Source organism: Lepisosteus platostomus, chromosome 7 (assembly GCF_059453375.1).
Source record: "Lepisosteus platostomus isolate fLepPlt1 chromosome 7, fLepPlt1.hap1, whole genome shotgun sequence".
NCBI lineage: Eukaryota > Metazoa > Chordata > Actinopteri > Semionotiformes > Lepisosteidae > Lepisosteus > Lepisosteus platostomus.
This window is the reverse complement of record NC_142617.1, coordinates 55,539,898-55,558,653: the sequence shown is the minus strand read 5'-3', so window position 1 is coordinate 55,558,653 and position 18,756 is coordinate 55,539,898. Positions and strand designations below refer to the sequence as shown.

Here is an 18,756-nt window from a genome sequence, read left to right as displayed (position 1 = left end):
TTCATGCCATGAAGTATTAAGTGCTGTGTTAAACCACCAATATTATTATTTAAAAACTAGAATGTAGTGGAAGAAATGATCCTCTTTTATGCATTATAGATGTTTTAGAACATTACCTCAGTAGTTTGTGATAAAAAAGAAAAAATACCACAAAACAAGGTATTGTGTGTTTGTATGTATTCCACCATTACCTATTTTTTATGACTGGCCATTAAGTACTGGGTTTCAGAACTCCACTGAATCTGTACTTATAAAAAACTCCCCCCAAGCAACTTAATTTTCCCTGGAGTATTCTTTGTAAAACAGATCAAATAGTCATATCACTTTAATGTGCAAATGTTGCACTTGAAATAAAACACTTTTCCAGTGCTGAATATGTATTAACATATGAACACTTTTGTACCTGCTGCAGCTATCTTTGAAAAATGGTAATAAACCCTTTTAGTCCATATGAGGTAAATAGGGATAATTACAGTAAGTTTGTGCCAGCTGTGCGGTATAAATTGCTTTAGTTCATTTCCCATCTCTTAATGTAACCCTGATAAATATTCGCAATACCTAACATGCATAGCCAATGTGCAAATGGTATTAATGATAGCAAAAATCCATAATGTAGCTTCCGAGACCATTTCTTTTTTATTTTCCACAAATGAGGAGATTTCTAGAGGCATGGTGCAAAATCTTGCAACAGAAGCATCTATTTGTAAGACATCCAAATCAAATTAAATCAAGTATTTAAACTCCTCGTAGGCATGAGCAAATTCACTGCTACGGCCACCTTCAGAATCAGCTGTAAAATGAGTACATTCTGGGATACAGCATTTAAAACAGTACAGGAAGAACCTCTTTACATAACTGTGGAAGTATGGGATACAGTACCAAGCCACAAGCCTTTAAAGAAACAACTTGATCCCCAGATCGTTTAGGTGACAGCAAAGTCAATTCAAATGAACTAGTTCAGTCAAATGGCCCATCTAAAGGCTACATTTGTATGAATCCGTTACCTACAGCTGCATGAATTGGATAAAATCATTCCACCACCTTGCTGCTGTATCTGTCCTTACCCAGACTCCTGGCAATAACATCAAGTGCCACGTTGTGATGTTCTAGATCCTAATCGAGTCCAGGCCACTTTTTTTATTCTCTTCATGTAGCCGGATATATTAAGATTATATGACACGTACATAAACTAAACACTTAATTTAGCTCTGGGACCAAAGCACCTTAACACCAATATAGGCATAAATCCCACAATAACAGAAAATGCACAGAAGGAAACTATTTTACATCGGTGCTCCCTGCACCTTCCCCAAGGTAAAAGAAACCCACACTCGGGAGGCTTTAGTGTGGAACTGATCCCTTGTAAGGGGATGAAAACTAAGAACAGTGAGGGGACTAAAAGGAGGAAATAGTTGCTTTCTTTTCAGAATTCAAATTGAAAACAAAAAAAAATCCTTTTGAAATCTAAAATTACAAGTGATCATGTTGTAGAGGACTGTTTTGTTTTCTGATTTTTTGAGTCACACCCACAGCACAAGATTCTGTTCTTCAAAGCCCTTCTCTCACTCACGGTCTCTCTCAGATTGCGGGTTTGCTAAAAGACAATGAAAGGATTCAGTCCAATCCAACAGCTGCCCCAAGCGACGATGACTCCGATATCAAGAAAATCAAAAAGGTGAGCATGCTGAGGGCTCATTTAAGAGCACAGTAAAAACTAAACATGTGTTCTATAAAGGGTTAATGTTAAGGGATGGTGGAGAAAATGCACTGCATTTCATTTTATTCCCATTGGATAACTTAAAATGAATCTCATCCAAAAAAGTTGAGATTGTAATCATCATTTATGTATTATTTTTCACACAGAGCATGACACAACGTGAATTATAACAATCATTATAGAAGCGATAAGTGAGACTGTATTTAAAGTCTCTTTGGAATAAAAAAATGTCCTTGTAGGCTTTCTTTGCTCTTCTTTTTAATTGTTTTGCTACTGTTATTCTTAGCCGTTAATGCTAAATTACTGGTGTAAATATACCGGAGTCGTGTTTTTTGGTCAAAGTCCCTCAAACGAATTACAGACTGCTATGGAAAGAGGGCCTATACAGAAAGAAAAGCTCTCCCTTGTGCAATGTATACATAATTCATATGGATACGTGTGCAATCTGTATATACAAGGGAAGAGAGATTGACATGCAGCACATTGTGTGCAACAAGGGTTCTGGCCCATGTGAGTAAGTGACTGGCATGCGACCGCCCTCTGATTGTCAGGTGCAGAGTTTCCTGAGGGGCTGGATGTGCCGCAGGAAGTGGAAGACCATTATCCAGGACTACATCCGCTCGCCCCACGCGGAGAGCATGCGCAAGAGGAACCAGGTAGTCTTCAGCATGCTGGAGGCCGAGGCCGAGTACGTCCAGCAGCTGCACATCCTGGTCAACAACTTCCTGCGGCCCCTGCGCATGGCCGCCAGCTCCAAGAAGCCACCTATTACCCACGATGACGTCAGCAGCATCTTCCTGAACAGGTGCCATCACACTTTCCCTTCCTCGGTCCCAGCACTGCTCGGCTCCTCACAAGCAGATGGCTGCGTGCTGACATGAGACACAGTGCGGGACGCACTACAGTTTCAGTCATTTCAAACGGGAGAAAACAAAAGTTGTCTGTATGTTTTTAGCAGTTGCTTTTAGATACTGGTGCTCTTCTTCAAGTTGCAAGTGGCTTGGTATTTTTAATGAGGTCGTTATGTCATCTGAGTGAAGGTCGAGTCTACTGCTTGTTTCTTTTTACTCCTCCACAGTGAAACCATCATGTTTTTACACCAGATCTTCTACCAGGGGCTGAAGGCGAGGATAGCAAGCTGGCCAACATTAGTGCTAGGTAAGAAACAAGATGGGCTACCTCTCTCTCCTTTCTCTTTGACCTTCCTTACTCCTCTCTGGCTAAGCAGTAACTCTTTCTGAGATCGTATAGCTCCTACAGATCACATTTTCAGAGACTTTCTCCATGGATTCAGAACTCAAAAGCAAAATTCGTGTCCTTATGCTGCTGGATGGCCTCATAGTCTCCCTGTCCCACACCTGCTGTAAGGCAAATCTCCAGTTCTGACATCTCAGCAGTCATTAAGCTTCCATATATCTCTTTGTCCTTAAACTGTGATAATGATGATGCTTTTATTACAAGAAAGCTTGCCTTTAGTAAGCAGATTAGATACTACAAATGTTATTTGTGCAGAAATAATTTCGGAAACTTATATATACTGTACAGTATACAGTATATACAATATTCATCTCTATATAGATATCAACCTCTCAAATAATGTCAGGAGATTATGTTGTGGGACATGTCATCAGGTTGCTCCTAATAAAACTATGCTTACTGAAGTTCATTAGAATATTACTTTGCCCTAATACTGTTAATGCATGGTGGACAATTACATATGACTTGAGAATAGGCAGAAGAAGTTCATTTTGAGTCAAAGCAAGGTGAAGCTTGCCGTGAAAGTCTAGTTTTAAACAGAATCTTAGCTCTGAGCGAATGGCGTTGGAATCACAGCATGGAAACAGTCTGGTCTGCGTGTCTCTTACTTTCCAGCTGACCTCTTCGACATCCTGCTGCCCATGCTGAACATCTACCAGGAGTTTGTGAGAAACCACCAGTACAGCCTCCAGATCCTGGCACATTGCAAGCAGAACCGGGACTTTGACAAGCTGCTGAAGCAGTACGAGGCCAAGCCAGACTGCGAGGAGCGCACACTGGAGACCTTCCTCACCTACCCCATGTTCCAGGTGCAATCCCAGTCCTGCAGACACCTGTAACATCCCCTGGGATTTTCTCATGGGAAAACATACGAGATGACCAAGTCACATTTTTTTAAGTGCTATTTTTGTTGTAGTTATAAAGACATTTTACCTAGAATTCTGCACATCTGAATTTCAAATGCCGTACTGAGCTCTCACGAGAGTAGTTTTTTAATAAACACAGTGTATACCCTGTTGTCTGTCAGTTCTAATGACTTGTACAAGTGGCACTTGCTAGAGCATACTGTTGCACAATGTCCTCTTCAGCTAAGGTCTGGATCTTTCAAAACTCAGTTAGGTGTAGTATACACAATACTAGCATGCCCAGCGAATCCACTGCAGCTGTTCTGATTTGAGGCACTGAAGAGATTGAAGATATGCTCATGGTGTCCCACAGTGCAGCTCCGTCATGTTGTCAGCTTTTGTCCCAGCTTTGACTTACTGGTTGCTGTTTGCTCAGATTCCCCGCTACATCCTGACCCTGCACGAGCTGCTGGCTCACACCCCACACGAGCACGTGGAGCGCAACAGCCTGGAGTACGCCAAGTCAAAGCTGGAGGAGCTGTCCAGGTGCGTGATCTGTCTGGAGCTCTCCTTGAACAACCTGTTCCTGGCACTTCAGAAGACTATCACGCACAAGATGCATGCTAACACAACTTGTCAATTCATGCATTTAAAAAAAAATTGCAATACTGAAGTGTGCACAATATTTCTGCATTTTTTGATCAAACTATAAGAAAGAGAAATCTTTATGTTCACAGATTTGACAATGTTTATCTAGGATTCAGAGAAGCAGAAACAATACTATTATCTGATATAATATTAATTGTGAAATAGATTGTTTACATTGGAAACTGAAACTTAACATGGTAAAAGCAACAGAATGTCATTTTATGCAAGTCGGCTCCATTAGAGTACAGTGAAGTGTTACAGTCCCATGAAGTTATTGCTAAATCATACTTTTGACATCTACTGATGGGAAATGACCATACTTGTCTATCTGCCTTACAAACATGTACTGTTCTTTGAAGAAAGAGGGAAAGTGAGTGGCTAGATGTTTTCTCCCAGAATCATGCACGACGAAGTGAGTGAGACAGAGAACATAAGGAAGAACCTGGCCATTGAGCGAATGATTGTGGAGGGATGTGAGATTCTGCTAGATACCAGCCAGACATTTGTTAGACAAGGTAAGTCTTACAGCCACATAGACATTTGCACATTCAGCTACTTCACAGAAGACACAGAAGCAGTAAATCTGTGGAAAATCATGTCACATGCACAGTAAAACAGACATATACTGTATCTGTGTATATGGTAATCATGGATATAAAACATGAGATAAAATAATCATAGGAATACTTGGAATAATGCAATATTACCATAGCTAACATTTCTAAATGATGTCTTCCTTGTTTTGTTTACTCTTTGGTTTTAAGCAGTGATTATTCGAAAATAAGATGAGAGAAACAAAATTTGTAGTTGCCGATCTTCGAAAGCATAATTTCATTTTTTGAAACCCTGTTTTGAATTGGTGAATGTTAGCCATCACCAAACAGAAGAATTTTATTCATTGTAGACTAAACCATCCATTTTCACTGACCTATTCATCCTGAGGTTGCACAAGCTGGAGCATATCCCGGAAGGCACAGGGTTCAAGTCGGTTCTCCTCCCTGAATGGGACACCAGTCTGTCACAGGACACACACACGTATTCGAGACACCGGTTCACCTAAACATTGTATAAATGAATTGTGCAAGGAAACCAGGGAGCCTGGAGAAGACCTAGCTGGACATTTGGTAACAAGCAGACTCTACACAGACTGAACGCTGGACCCTGGAGCGTGAAGCAACAATACTGTCCACTGTGCCTCTGTGCTGACCCAGTAGAATAATTACTTTTCAAAACCCCTGACATGTTATCAGTGGTAAAGTGGTGTACACAAAAAAGTGAGTTGTTTTTTTAAACATTTGCTGCCAAATATAATTAGGCTTAATTAGGCTGAAAATAGTTAATGACAAGTCATAACCAATTATAACACGAGTTAAGAATTTTAAATGTCAGATTTTTGGTCGGCTATTACATTAATCATCATGTATGTAGAAATCACTTAACCCTACAAATCCTCTGTCAGGTGTGCATTAATAGCTCTGTAAGCCCCATAATCAGTCTTTGCAGGTCTGCTGGTCACATGTGGGCTGATCACTATTCTTTGTGTCCCCTATGATCCAGGTTCACTCATCCAAGTGCCAATGAGTGAGAAGGGCAAAATCACTAGAGGGCGTCTGGGGTCTCTTTCTCTGAAGAAGGAAGGGGAGAGGCAGTGCTTTCTGTTCTCCAAACACTTAATCATCTGCACCAGGGGCTCAGGAGGAAAATTACACCTGACAAAGGTGTGCACAGACTACTAAAACTGCGAAGTGACGGTTTATCACACATTTAAAACTGTAAAGCAGAGAGAATGAATCATGCCTCTAAGGCATGTCAGTAAGCTCTGTTTGTGGCATGGGACGATTTCTTAGAGCAGCAAAAAAAGATTTGAATAGTTGCTACGTGAATTTTGTATTGTACCTATCAAATAAAGATTTCTGAAAGTCCATATTTTTCTGTGAAAGCTGATATACAGTATGGATTGATGCATAACCCCTGTAAAGAGCCAAACTGCATAAAGCAAAGCTGCTACATGCAGCACATCTCCTATTGTTCAAATATTTAACTGTGCTGGGTTTCAGACATCACCCTTTGATACGGCCCTAGTATTGCTAATGCAGATGGAGGTTTATTTTAGCTAGTGGTATTAAAAATAGAGAGAAAAGAAAAGGAAAGATTTAAGCGAAAATAGTCAAAGAAAATAGTTTTTTTTGCTTCAGAAGGTTTAGGCAGTGGTGAATACCAGAATGTGCTTTGCTGATGCACTGATTTGTGTTTTACAGAATGGCGTGATCTCACTGATTGACTGCACTCTAATGGAGGAACCAGAGGGGACAGATGATGAGTGTGAGTCTGCAGTGGGGCATTGTTGTTGTGGGGTTAACACATACTTAGACAAGACACAAGGCAGCAATGGCTGCTTCAGCTCACCGACTCCACAGCTTTAGTTCTGAAGGAGTCTTAGAGGTGAGAGAGCTTTATCTCTCTGTCAAGAACACGACTTGACATCTCTGCCAGTTTGGTTACTCTTAACTGAGGTGTATTGTTTTCACATGCTGATTTTTATCATGATATAAGCAAAAAGTGCTGGAAAAAAAGGACTGACACAGAAATATATTGCACTGTATTAGGTAAGCCGTTTTTAGAAAACTTTAAAATTCACTTTTATTAATAAAATGGACCCGTGTCAGCCAAGCCTCTTACTAACACTAAAGCATAACAACTTGGTTCATTCTAAAAGTGGAATTGCTCAGTCAAAATGAAAGAATAGATCATGTGCTTTTTTTTACTCTGTCATAAAGCAAAACCCGATAAGAGTGGGCAGGACATGGAGCACTTGGATTTTAAAATCGTCGTTGAGCCAAAAGACACCCAGTCCTTCACTGTCATTCTTGTGGCTTCATCTCGCCAGGAGAAGTCAGCGTGGACGAGTGACATCAGCCAGGTCAGCTGAGATCCAATACTGTGGTCTTAACAGTAGTCTGTAGAGGAATGATTCAAGCTGAGCCTGCAAGCGATTATCCCTTCTTTTTCTGTTCAGTTTACATTATACAGTTGTATCTGTGCTTTTGAATTTTTCTTTGTGTCGGATTTTCCCAGTGCATCGATAATATCCGCTGTAACGGTTTGATGATGAACGCCTTTGAAGAGAACTCGAAAGTCACAGTGCCGCAAATGATCAAGTGAGTAGCTGAAGCAGGAATGGTATCTGCTCTAGTAATAGCATAGCGGTGCAACTCTAACATTGCTCTCCAAAAGCACAGGTAGTGATCCCTGCTTTTGTCCAAGAGTTCTTCCAACAAGTAAAGGTTGTTTCCCTGCCGAAAGGAGAGACAACAGCTGTGGAGCCCTTTTCAGGTGTCACACCTTTGTGTCTCTTTTCTTTTCCTCTGGAATAAACCTTTACCTGCTCCTTTGCAGCCTACACATGCTGACACAGCTCCCTACTTGAAGATCGATCCAAGTACTCAGTTGACCTCACCAGCTGTCCATCCTGCTGCATTCCAGTCAGGATGATTAAAGCACTTTATTACACCTGTGAGGGCCGCTGAGCTAGGATTTGGAACCTAGCATTGTGGACTTTCATGCACAAATGAGATAGAAAGTGTGTCAGTGCAGGCGAGGACAAATGGCTGGCCGATGCCATTGATAAGAAAGAAAGGGGGTGGTTAATGATGCCTCTATCCCGGATGCCAGGTCTGATGCCAGCCTGTACTGCGACGACGTGGACATCCGCTTCAGCAAGATGATGAACTCCTGCAAGGTGCTGCAGATCCGCTACGCCAGCGTGGAGAGGCTGCTGGAGCGGCTGACCGACCTGCGGTTCCTCAGCATCGACTTCCTCAACACCTTCCTGCACTCCTACCGGGTGTTCACCACAGCCGACGTGGTGCTGGACAAGCTCATCACCATCTACAAGAAGCCTATCAGTGCAATCCCAGCAAGGTACGAGCACCCTGAACTCACCTGCGGCTGCAGGACACCTAACAAGAAATTCTGAAGAGGGGATCGGTCGGGTTAACCCTTTTGAGAATGCTCCCAAAAGAATGATGAAGCCCCTTGCATCTGTTGTTCTACCTCGGCTCTTGGCTGTAATGAAACCAGTTTATTACCACAGTGAACCAATTCAGGCTGTTTTATAGGCTTTATTAACCCGCTGGACTGGACGGCCTCCTGTGTGCTATAGCTCTTCTAGCATTGTCTGCTACTGTGTGTATAATTATTTCAGTTTCATTGGGAAGCATTTGATGCTTTATTAACACAAGACTGCATTGCATCATGAGTCTTGACTGAAGTCAGAGCTGCAGAGCTGAGGAGAGAATGGTGTTCTAGTCAAATAATCGCGTGCTGTACATGTGGATTCACACCAAGATGTTGGGTGATGCTGAATTGCAGCGGTCCAAGGCTCGTGCATCTCAACGCAGATTTGCTTGCCTGCCCTGACAGCTCACTCAGAAGTAATAACAACAGCTATTAGTTTTGATGCACAGCACTGTATCGCCCTGGGTGTCAGGGGCTGCGCACGGGGTGGAGCACAAACAGGAACCAGACTCGGAACACAGGCAGCAGCAGAACTGACAGACAGAGAGCCACAGGGAGGCTGTAAAACACCCCCTAATTAGGGACAGATTCCTCTCCAGTCTGACAGTGCTCCGACACCGCACTACCCTGCTGCTGCCTGCCGTTGCCATGGAAACCCGCGGCTGTGCTGCAGGACCCCACCCCACTCCTTCTCCAGGCATCTGCAGAGGATCTATAGTATTAAATATTTATCGCTGCACTTTGCATCCAGACCTCGTCTGTAATCCAGCGGAGAGATAAGAAGAGACAAGGCTCTGCAGATAAAAAAAAAAAAGAAAGGGGGTGGTGAGTGGTGTGGGGCATCCTACACATCCACTCTCAGAGGCGCCCACTCCTTGGAAATCCAGGCAGAGGTTTGTTATGCAGACATACAGGGTATCTCCACAGGCCACCTCCATTTCATTACTGTTGGCAGCACCCTTGCCACCCTCGCTGTCACTTGATAGGCTATTTATAGACAGCTGGGAAGGTGGCCTGCGCTGTGGAGGGGAATTGCTTAAAAAACAAGTCTTGAGCAGCAGGCAGTGCAACTTTGTAAATTATACTGTACTTTGGAATGGCCCCCATGTTACAGCTTCCTATTAAATTTGCAATATGATGTAATTGTTATCTTTTATTAACAGCCTGCACAATGCACCTCTCCTAATTCCGTGTGCCTTTTTATGTGCCATCCAGTTTCTAGGACTTGATTCACATTTTGTTCTGGAGCATCATCGGTTCTGCTTCTGTCAGTGCTTTCAAACTGGAAGATTGTAGTTGAACAGCACAACTGTGAGCTGTACTGAAATGGCCAGACTCGCAGCAACTGTCTTAAGACTGGCTAGAGGTTTCCAGCTCTGGAAAGTAAACCTTAATCCGACAGAGAACTTTTCATGTGTCACAATGCACCTCTCTTCCCTGTCTTGTTTTTTTTTTTTTTTTTTTGGTGTGCGTGGTGTCCAAGGTCTCTGGAGCTGTTTTTTGCCAGCAGTCAGAACAACAAGCTGCTGTACGGAGAGCCTCCGAAATCCCCCCGGGCCAGTCGCAAGTTTTCCTCGCCTCCCCCGCTCTCCATCACCAAATCCTCCTCTCCAAACCGCCGCCGGAAACTCTCCCTTAACATCCCCATCATCACCGGGGGCAAAGCTCTGGACCTGGCAGCCCTCAGCTGCTCCTCCAATGGCTATGCAAGCATGTACTCTTCCATGTCCCCCTTCAGCAAGACCACCCTGGACATCAACAAGCTCTACGTGTCCAGCTCCATCCCCAACAAGATCCCCGACGAGGCCGACGGCAAAACTGACAAGCCAGAGGAGTCCTCCCTGAGCAAGCAAGGTCAGTCTGCCCTGCTGCGCCCATCCCAACAGGCAGGGGAGATGGAGGCAGAATTCAGAGGCATTGTTGGGCTGGTGTTTCCTTCACAGAGCCAGAGCTGAATACAGACCTGCTCTCTTGCTGGAATCTGGGCCCATCAGGTCAATTCCAGGAGAGTTGCAAGTTTAGTTCTCCAGTGTTGGCACCTCTGTTGCGATCACAGTACAGTACTTTTGTACAGTACTTTGCTTCTTAACTGAGTTACTGAATGCAAATGGTAATAAATATATTATTTGTTGCAATGCTTAATCTAAAACGTAGCAATGTAAAATTGAAGATTGGGCAAACACTGGGCACGATTTCGCATACAGGCATCAAAATCCACAGATACAAAATGGGAGACATTGAGCCAGAAGCAGATGCTTCTGAAGAATACTTACTGTAGGTGTTTATGTTAACACACAGCTTAAATGCTCTAACGATATGGAGAAGCAATAAAAAAATGACATGTATGGATGTATAGTTAAAAGCACAGAATTTAAATAAATTAATGTCTTGTTAAAATGTTATAATGCACTAATATGGCCTTATTTAGAATATTGTCTACAAATTTGGTTACCACATTATGGAAAATAAATTGCTGCTGTAGAGTCAGTCCAGGAAAAAGAAACCAGATACATTCTGGGTCTTAAGGGAATGTTCTACACTGGCAGGCTGAGGGACCTGATCACTTATAGCCTTGAACAAAAAAGACTATGAGAGGACCTGATGCAAGTATTCAAAATTCTCAAAGGCATTGATGAAGTCAGGAGTATAATATATTTGGTTCTGTAACGGGAGAGTTCTTTCAGGGCCCTATGCAGATGACACGATCCGGGGTGGAGTGAGAAAACACAGGGGAAAAAGGCATGCAGGAGTCGGGAATAAAAACAGGGGGCTTGTCCAAAGTGCACAGGTGTCCAGGGGGGTGAGTCCGGGGCATACAATCCAGAAGTAGTCCAAACGGGGAATCCAAAACGGGCAAAGTCCAAAGCCGGGCGGTCCATCTAAGACTAGACAGGATAAAAACAGGAACCGGATTGGAACCGGTGGGGAACAGGAACAGGAACAGAAAATAAAACCAAAACGGAGCCAGGCACGTCCAGGTCCCGGGCTCGCACGATACGGGAATCAATGCAGAGCCCCAAACTGAGTGGGCGTCTGGCTTTTAAGGTGGGCTGGGAACAGGCTGAAATGGGGCAGGTGCACAAAATCAGGTCCAAAGTGAAAGAGCCAGAGTGCCCTTAAGGGCGAGGGACTACATTCATGACAGGCAGACTTTTTTAGAAGACAAGTGTAACCTACATGGAAATGCACTTAAAGCCCTGTACAGAAGGCACTTCTGTATGGAACAGACCCGACATTGTTGCTGAAGCTGATACCCTGGCTTCGTTCAAGAAGCAGCTGGATTGCATCAATCAGAATCAGTGCAGCTGGGAAGACCAAATGGTCTCCGTTAATCTGTAACTGTTCTTATTCCTATGTGCCATCCAAAGAATCTTTTGTATTTTATTTTAAATCACTGAATACTAAAGATACAGGCAGACCCTGGACACTTCATTCCCTGTTGGCCACTCAAACCTATAACATACTGTTTGTTAGCCTAACATTACCAATTAGAATGCATACTTCAATTTACTGTATACTGTATCTCGCCAGACAGTATGTAGATCCCTGCTATTTTGATTAAAAATAGTCAAATCACATTACTGGGGCAGGCAGACAGGTGGTAGGGATGATGTGGTAAATGTGTCAATATATTCAGAAAATAATTGCCTAGATTTATTCCAATTTTGCAATGCAATCCTAATTTATTTCTTATGAAGCTTGCTGTTTGAAGTGCTTATCTTTTGCTTAATTCTTCAAAACTGTATATATTAGCGACGCAGTTTGGACTGAATTAGCATGCAAGTTATGGCTTCCGAATGTCCATCAAGGTAAAACATCGGACCAGAACGAGACCTGAGAGAGCTGGTGGTCACCTGTCAAGTGTACTCAGTGCCAGTGGCTCTGGAGTCCCAGAAGTCACTCTGAGTCTTTTTCAGACACCTCTGTGAGGGAGGAGTGTGACACCGACCAAACCCAAAGTGACGAGGCAGAAACGGAGACATCGCCAACGAAGTCCCCAACTACCCCAAAAAATGTTAAATGCAAAAATTCCCCAGGTATGCTGTATCAAGATAGCATGTCTTGCATGTTTGCCTGTTGCATAGGGAAAGTGTGCTTTCTGAGATAATATTCACAGTGGTAAGTGTTGTTGTCTAAATGCACCAGGTGCATGGACTGAAGTTCAAATTGCAGTCTTCCTGTCATAATCAACTGTATGAAAGACCCAAGGTTCTGAGCCTTAAGAATAAATATTTCAGTTAAATACTAGGGTTTTGTCCTGTACTGTATAATCCTTGTTTTTAGATTCCTTTTCATTCATCTAAGAAATATTTTAGTTTTTAACAGCCTCTAATACTGCACTTGTAAATAGGCATTACATAATAATTAGTCAATTGGTTAAAGGGAAGGAATTACACTTTGCCACATGGTGGTAACTGAGTCTGTTTGGGATATGGGGGTTTCACAAGGCACTGTGAGTTTTTGAACAGCAAAACCTGTTTATACTGTAGCTGTGAAGATTTTGCTACAGTAAATATTTTAATAATAAGGACACAGCTTAAATAAGAGCCACCTTATTTTGGTTGGAGCCTGTCACTCCCATTTAAACTGTAGGAAGCATTTTAGACAGGGAACTCCAAAGCCATGTGTGTGTAGGTGGAAAAATGGAACTTGTGCCTTAGCAACCATCTGCTAGCTTAGCAACCACCCCAGCAGCAGGTGTGCCATAGAGCTGTGTCTGGGTGCTACTATGAGACACTGCTGACAGTTCACAGGGTGTCGAAAGACAAAGTTCAGAACAGAGCCCCAGAACATATGGTCATTTTTGCTGTGTTACTTACAGCATGACTTTGCTTCAGTTTTTCATTCCATTTCCCGACATATTGAAGAAGTATGTTCCAGTGTCTAATTCAGTTCCTTTCTATCGTTTTTATTCAGCATTTCTAAGCTGTGCAAGCTGTGTAAGGGTTTAGTGGGGAATAACATAGCCAGTCCCTCCTTCTTCTTCCATTTCAGATCGCTAGTGGTTACTGTACAGAAGGATGAAAGCAGAAAATAGTTCCAACAGCATTTGAAGATACATTTCAGCACAGGCTAGATTTGAAGTTTAATTTAAAGTGTGTAGTAATGTTTTTTAGCATCAAGGAACTGTTTTCAGAAAGATACAAAACGGGCAACACAGGTGTTTTACTGTAAGTCATTAAAGGTTAAAAATAAGCAATTAATCTAACACTTAATAACAGGAGTACATCTTTAGGGTATAAGGTAAATCATCACATTAAATGAATCGAAATTGGAATAATTTGTTGGCTATACCTTGCTGTCATGGCTCATTGATACGATAAGACCACTGTGGTGTCCTCACACTCTCTGAGAGGTTGAGCAGAAGCAGTCTGGCAAGATGAAAGATTGTACTGTGCAATCTGATCATGAAAATAGGTTTATTCAAAATACACGTTTTCAAATACAGCAACCTCTGTTTTTTAAAACTCTTATTTTGTAAAACTCACCAATGCCCATTGCAAGCATTGGTGCTCTGGAGGAGTAAGAGTTTCAGTTGTAATGGGCTCTGCTGCCCTCACCTGGTCAAATAAAAACACACATGAGCTGGGCCCTGATTCTATCATAGCCGCAACAACTACAGAGCTCTGGTTCAGCTTGCAGGGAATCTATGATGAAATGTGCTCCATAGAAAGCAGCAAAGGACTTTGTAATGGGAGAAACTGCTCGTCTTGTCCTGTTAATGCTGATTCAAAACGGTCCCTCTGAGACTGTCAAGTGGCTCAACAAGTAAAGACATTGTGTCTGAGAGCAGGTTGGGCTCTATAGCTCAGGTACCATGAGTCTGTGTGTGGATCCTAGCTAACCTCTAGCTGCCCTTGACAGGAACCCTCTCTCCCTCTCCCTAGACTTTTCCTTGTTCTCCTACAACAACGGCGTGGTGGTGATGTCTTGCCGGGAGATTGACAATAACCGCAGCGCGCTCTCAGCTGCTTCTGCCTTCGCCATTGCCACTGCTGGCGCCAACGAGGGCACGCCCACCAAGGAGAAGTACAGACGCATGTCCCTGGCCAGCACAGGTCAGTCAGCTGGCAGTGTTTCCAAGATCTGTTGGGTGAATAAGTCAGGTTTGATTAGTTAACGTAACATCACAGGTTGGAGTTACTTAGAGGTAGGGTAAGACTTTGGGTAGTTGAGATATGGAATACCTATGTATTCTCAAATGTAGCCAGCTATGAACCACCAAAGATACTGCTAGCACAAGTTATAAGATTTTAGTCCCTGACCACTTGTAAATGTTTTTTGTCCCACATTTTTAATACCCAAAGGCATAGCAGATTTTAAAGGCCCAGAGCTTTAAAACACAGCAAGGTTTGTTCTGATGGTAAGCAGCTTGTTGTGATATGCTTGTTGAAACATGCTGTTTGTGCTGTTGGATTCCGGCATTTGTAATGCGTGTCTGTCTGCTGGCTTCAGGGTTTCCTACGGACCAGAGGAATGGAGACAAGGAGTTTGTTATCCGAAGGGCCGCAACCAACCGTGTTCTGAATGTGTTGAGACACTGGGTGTCCAAACACTCACAGGTACACCCTGCTGAAAAACGAGAAACAGGCCAGAACCCTTTTCAATGTCTGCAACACCAGATACCATAGGAGGTTACATATGTTAGTGCAGATTATATTGTAATAGACTAATTTTTGTAGACTAGAATTTGGCATTTTTGTCACAGAGCTTTCTGGATTAAACAATAAACAAATCTTCTGACCAGCAGTAGCAGAATAAAAGTAATGAGAGAAGGCATGAGATCACCCAAGAACATCTAGATTATTTTCAGATCCGATAATGGATCTTATAAATCCGAAAAACAAAACGATAAACTGTGCTGTTAGGGTAAAATGTGTAGAATTAAAAAAAGACAGGAGAGAGTAATTTTAGTGTGATACCAATGCTGTTGGCATCCAGAATTTGATCACCACCTGGCAATAAATTGACAATAAATCAATGTCTATCTATCTCAACCCTCCAGTCAATAAAACCACATGGGTGGTGACATGTTTCAATGGCCCACATGGTGTGACTGGATTCAGAGCATTATTATCACTAACTTTAATATAAACTCCAGCTCTGGTCTCTGTACATGTTAGGACTTTGAGGCCAACACTGATCTGAAGCAGAAGGTGATCAGTTTCCTGGAGGAAGTGATTCACGACCCTGAGCTGCTGACCCAGGAGAGGAAAGCCGCAGCCAACATCATCAGGTACAGGAGCAAGCTCTTTCAGTGTACCCTGTTCTCCAATATTCAACAGCTAGATCAAACACATTGAAACCACCTCTATGAATTTGATAACTTTGATCATCCTGTCTAATCTTAAAGTATCCAGTGGACCTGTATACAAATCGGCAAAACATTCAGACATCTGTGAAAACATTGATTAAGAAATGGCTTGAAGCTGTGAATTTACATTCTTTAAGTTTTTTTTTATTAGCAATGCAATTAGAATATAAACTGAGAAGAGAAAGAAACAAAACACAAACAAAGATCAATACATGGATAAACAGAAGGCTCAATAGATAGATACGTAGCTCACAAGGACACCTTTGAAAATTTGAGTGTCTTTTTTGCAGGGTAAGCAGTTGTTATGAATTGTAGGAATGTGAATATTGGGATAATAATGTGAATTGTTGGAACATTAAATGGCTCCAGAAAGTTTGATTTGATACTTGCAAAGTGTAATTTCAGACTCTAGTCTTGTGAAAATGTCAGAGGTTGTTAGTATGGGAATATAAATATTGGGATAATAATGTGAATTTGAATGTGAGGTTGTTAATATGGGAATGTGGATGACCGATGGGCAGGCCAATAATCAGGCCATTGGAAGTTTGTTCAGATCGATGGATTAAAAACTCCTGAGAGATGTTTTTCACTGCAGAACTCTGACCCAGGATGACCCAGGGGATAATCAGATCACGCTGGAAGAGGTGATACAGATGGTGAGTGTGACTGGGTGTGGCATCACATGGGGGCATGCGCATTGTGGAGGCGGAGCCCAGGTAGACGGGCGACGCCTCGCCTTTGTAGTTCCAGCTGCCCCAGCTTCTAGATGATGAGCCACAGCTGGGCCGGTCCTAGAAAGACACACTGGACACCCCCCAATGGGACGAGCAGGGACACCCCCGGAAGGGGGATTTTGACACCGACAGTCCGGGGCTGCACCCGCATAAAGTGTTCTTTTGTTGTTCTTTTTCTTTCTTTGCCTGACCCACAGTGCAGTAGTACCCCCAGGGCAGGCAAGTTTTTATTTTATTTTTAGCCTTACATGCTCCGCTCTACCAGACTGAACCCACGAAAGAGGGTCCGTCCAGTCTGGTCACCGCTGTGCTAGCAGTTCTTTTTTTTTCCTAGGCTGGACCCCTTTAAATAGGGTAAGCCCAGCCTGGAGATCACGAGGCACAGCGCTACACTTTCCTTTGGCCTTTTTGTTTATTTTTCACTCTTTTTGTGTTATTTTTGGTCCCTGCTAGCCTCACACCGGTGCTTCTGTCCCCTCACCCAGTGCACCCACTCCACACTGTCACAGGGGCTGGGTGGGTATGTGGGGAGTGGGAGGTTGCAAATGCTGTTGTGGGGTAAGCAGGGAGTTTTGGTATCACTGTTATTACTTGAACAGTCACCATAATATCTTCCATCCCCATTAGGTTTTTCATCCCAGCAGTAATGAAGCATTTTTATTATTATAACTAATTTCATTTTAATTATCACGTCATTCTTACATGAGCATTCCGCAATTCTTACTGAAAGTTTAAAGACCGCGAAAATCCAGGAATCTTAGGAGGGTTCATTTTCCATTTAAAAATGGGTCCTTTTTTTAAAAATGAAGATCATTTCAATACCATCTGACATTTAGGGGGGATTGTGAAAGGTTAGGTCTATCATATACAGCCCCTCTGCTGTAGGAGGCGGGCTGTGAGACTGCTGCTGACTGTGTTTTACTGCTGGGTGTTTCCAACAGGCTGAGGGAGGGAAGCCTGAGGCCTTTGAGAGCCACTCTGCCCTGGAGGTCGCGGAGCAGCTCACTCTACTGGACCACCTGGTGTTCAAGATGATCCCCTATGAGTGAGCAAACGGGGGGGGGGGGGCAAGGCGTTATAGCTGATGGGGTGCGTTCAAGTGCAAATGCTCTACTTAAACAAGCCTTTAACCCCAACTCATCACAGCTCTCCAGACGCCTCAGCCAACCAGTCCCCTCAAAGACACCGGGGCTCTGTTACGGGGAGACTGTTATATCTCTTATATAGGACAGCAACGGCTGGTGGTAAAGTGGGTTTTTATTAAAAAGACCCATCTGGATGTTGAAGTTAATTATTTTGTTTTTTCATGTGGTGTTGGTGTTGGTGTGGTGCTCTTCCCTGTGGCCCAGGGTTTCCGAACCAAGGCCCCAGTATGTTGACAGGGGACGATGGGTTGTAGGAGGTGCTGTCCTTCATTTGGGAAATTAAGCTGAGGTCCTGACTGCTTGGTCATTAATGAGCCTATGGCAGTGTTTGTAGGTTAAGAGGTGTTAACCCTAGCTAAAATCCTCTATAGGCTGGTATAATCTTGTTTTCTTTACGTTCCCCGTCATTGTGCCTGGTGAAGCAGTTAGTGATTTCACTGTCTGATCTGCTGTACAGGAGGGTGTCACTGCTGTACAGGAGGTGGATAATCTCCTAAGTTATGTAAAGCTTTGGAATGGGTAACGTTTGTAAATAGCTTTGGCATTCTGTGGGATGGAAGGGGTATATAAATGCAAAGTTTTTTTTTGTATTGTTCTTTTTCTGTGAAATACAGTATGTTGGCAAAATTAACTTTCCACAGTAGCAGTTACTAGCTGTCTGGCCATGTTCATGGTATAGGGGCTGATGCAGAGGCTCATACTGTATATACAATTAGCTGATATTTCTACAATAGGCATGGGTCTCTTGTGTAAAAAATGGGAATTTTCTTTAGGGGTGCTTATTTTAATATGACCGAAGCCTGGAGGTATAATTTCCTATGACAGAGAAAAACCCAAAATAATTTAAAATGTCATTGGAAAAACAGTATACAGAGTTAAGTACAGTTACAGTTTAGCTGTGTACTGTTTAGGTAGAATATGTTTTATTTGTTTGGGAGAAAAGGTATAATTTAATGAAAGACTCCAGAAAATAAGTATCTTCTGTTTTAGTGTGTGGGGGGAATCATAGATGCAGTCCAAAGAGTACGTTGCATTCCTCATTCAGTCAGACTGTAGTAGTATCACAGTTCCTTTTGAT

The 18,756-nt window shown here is 42.8% G+C and overlaps 1 protein-coding gene across 1 annotated transcript in view; it reads left to right on the top strand.

Moving 5' to 3' along the window:
* rasgrf1 (Ras protein specific guanine nucleotide releasing factor 1) overlaps nt 1-18,756 on the top strand; it is a 49,141-nt gene that overhangs the window by 22,768 nt on the left and 7,617 nt on the right. The window contains exons 4-21 of the mRNA XM_088641319.1: nt 1,583-1,675; nt 2,269-2,522; nt 2,796-2,875; nt 3,590-3,783; nt 4,256-4,365; nt 4,864-4,982; nt 6,025-6,185; nt 6,726-6,789; nt 7,245-7,387; nt 7,543-7,625; nt 8,140-8,388; nt 9,968-10,338; nt 12,402-12,521; nt 14,373-14,543; nt 14,941-15,047; nt 15,609-15,721; nt 16,395-16,455; nt 17,475-17,578. Coding sequence (XP_088497445.1) covers nt 1,583-1,675; nt 2,269-2,522; nt 2,796-2,875; nt 3,590-3,783; nt 4,256-4,365; nt 4,864-4,982; nt 6,025-6,185; nt 6,726-6,789; nt 7,245-7,387; nt 7,543-7,625; nt 8,140-8,388; nt 9,968-10,338; nt 12,402-12,521; nt 14,373-14,543; nt 14,941-15,047; nt 15,609-15,721; nt 16,395-16,455; nt 17,475-17,578 — 2,597 coding nt within the window. The remainder of the gene's footprint in view (nt 1-1,582; nt 1,676-2,268; nt 2,523-2,795; nt 2,876-3,589; nt 3,784-4,255; nt 4,366-4,863; nt 4,983-6,024; nt 6,186-6,725; nt 6,790-7,244; nt 7,388-7,542; nt 7,626-8,139; nt 8,389-9,967; nt 10,339-12,401; nt 12,522-14,372; nt 14,544-14,940; nt 15,048-15,608; nt 15,722-16,394; nt 16,456-17,474; nt 17,579-18,756) is intronic.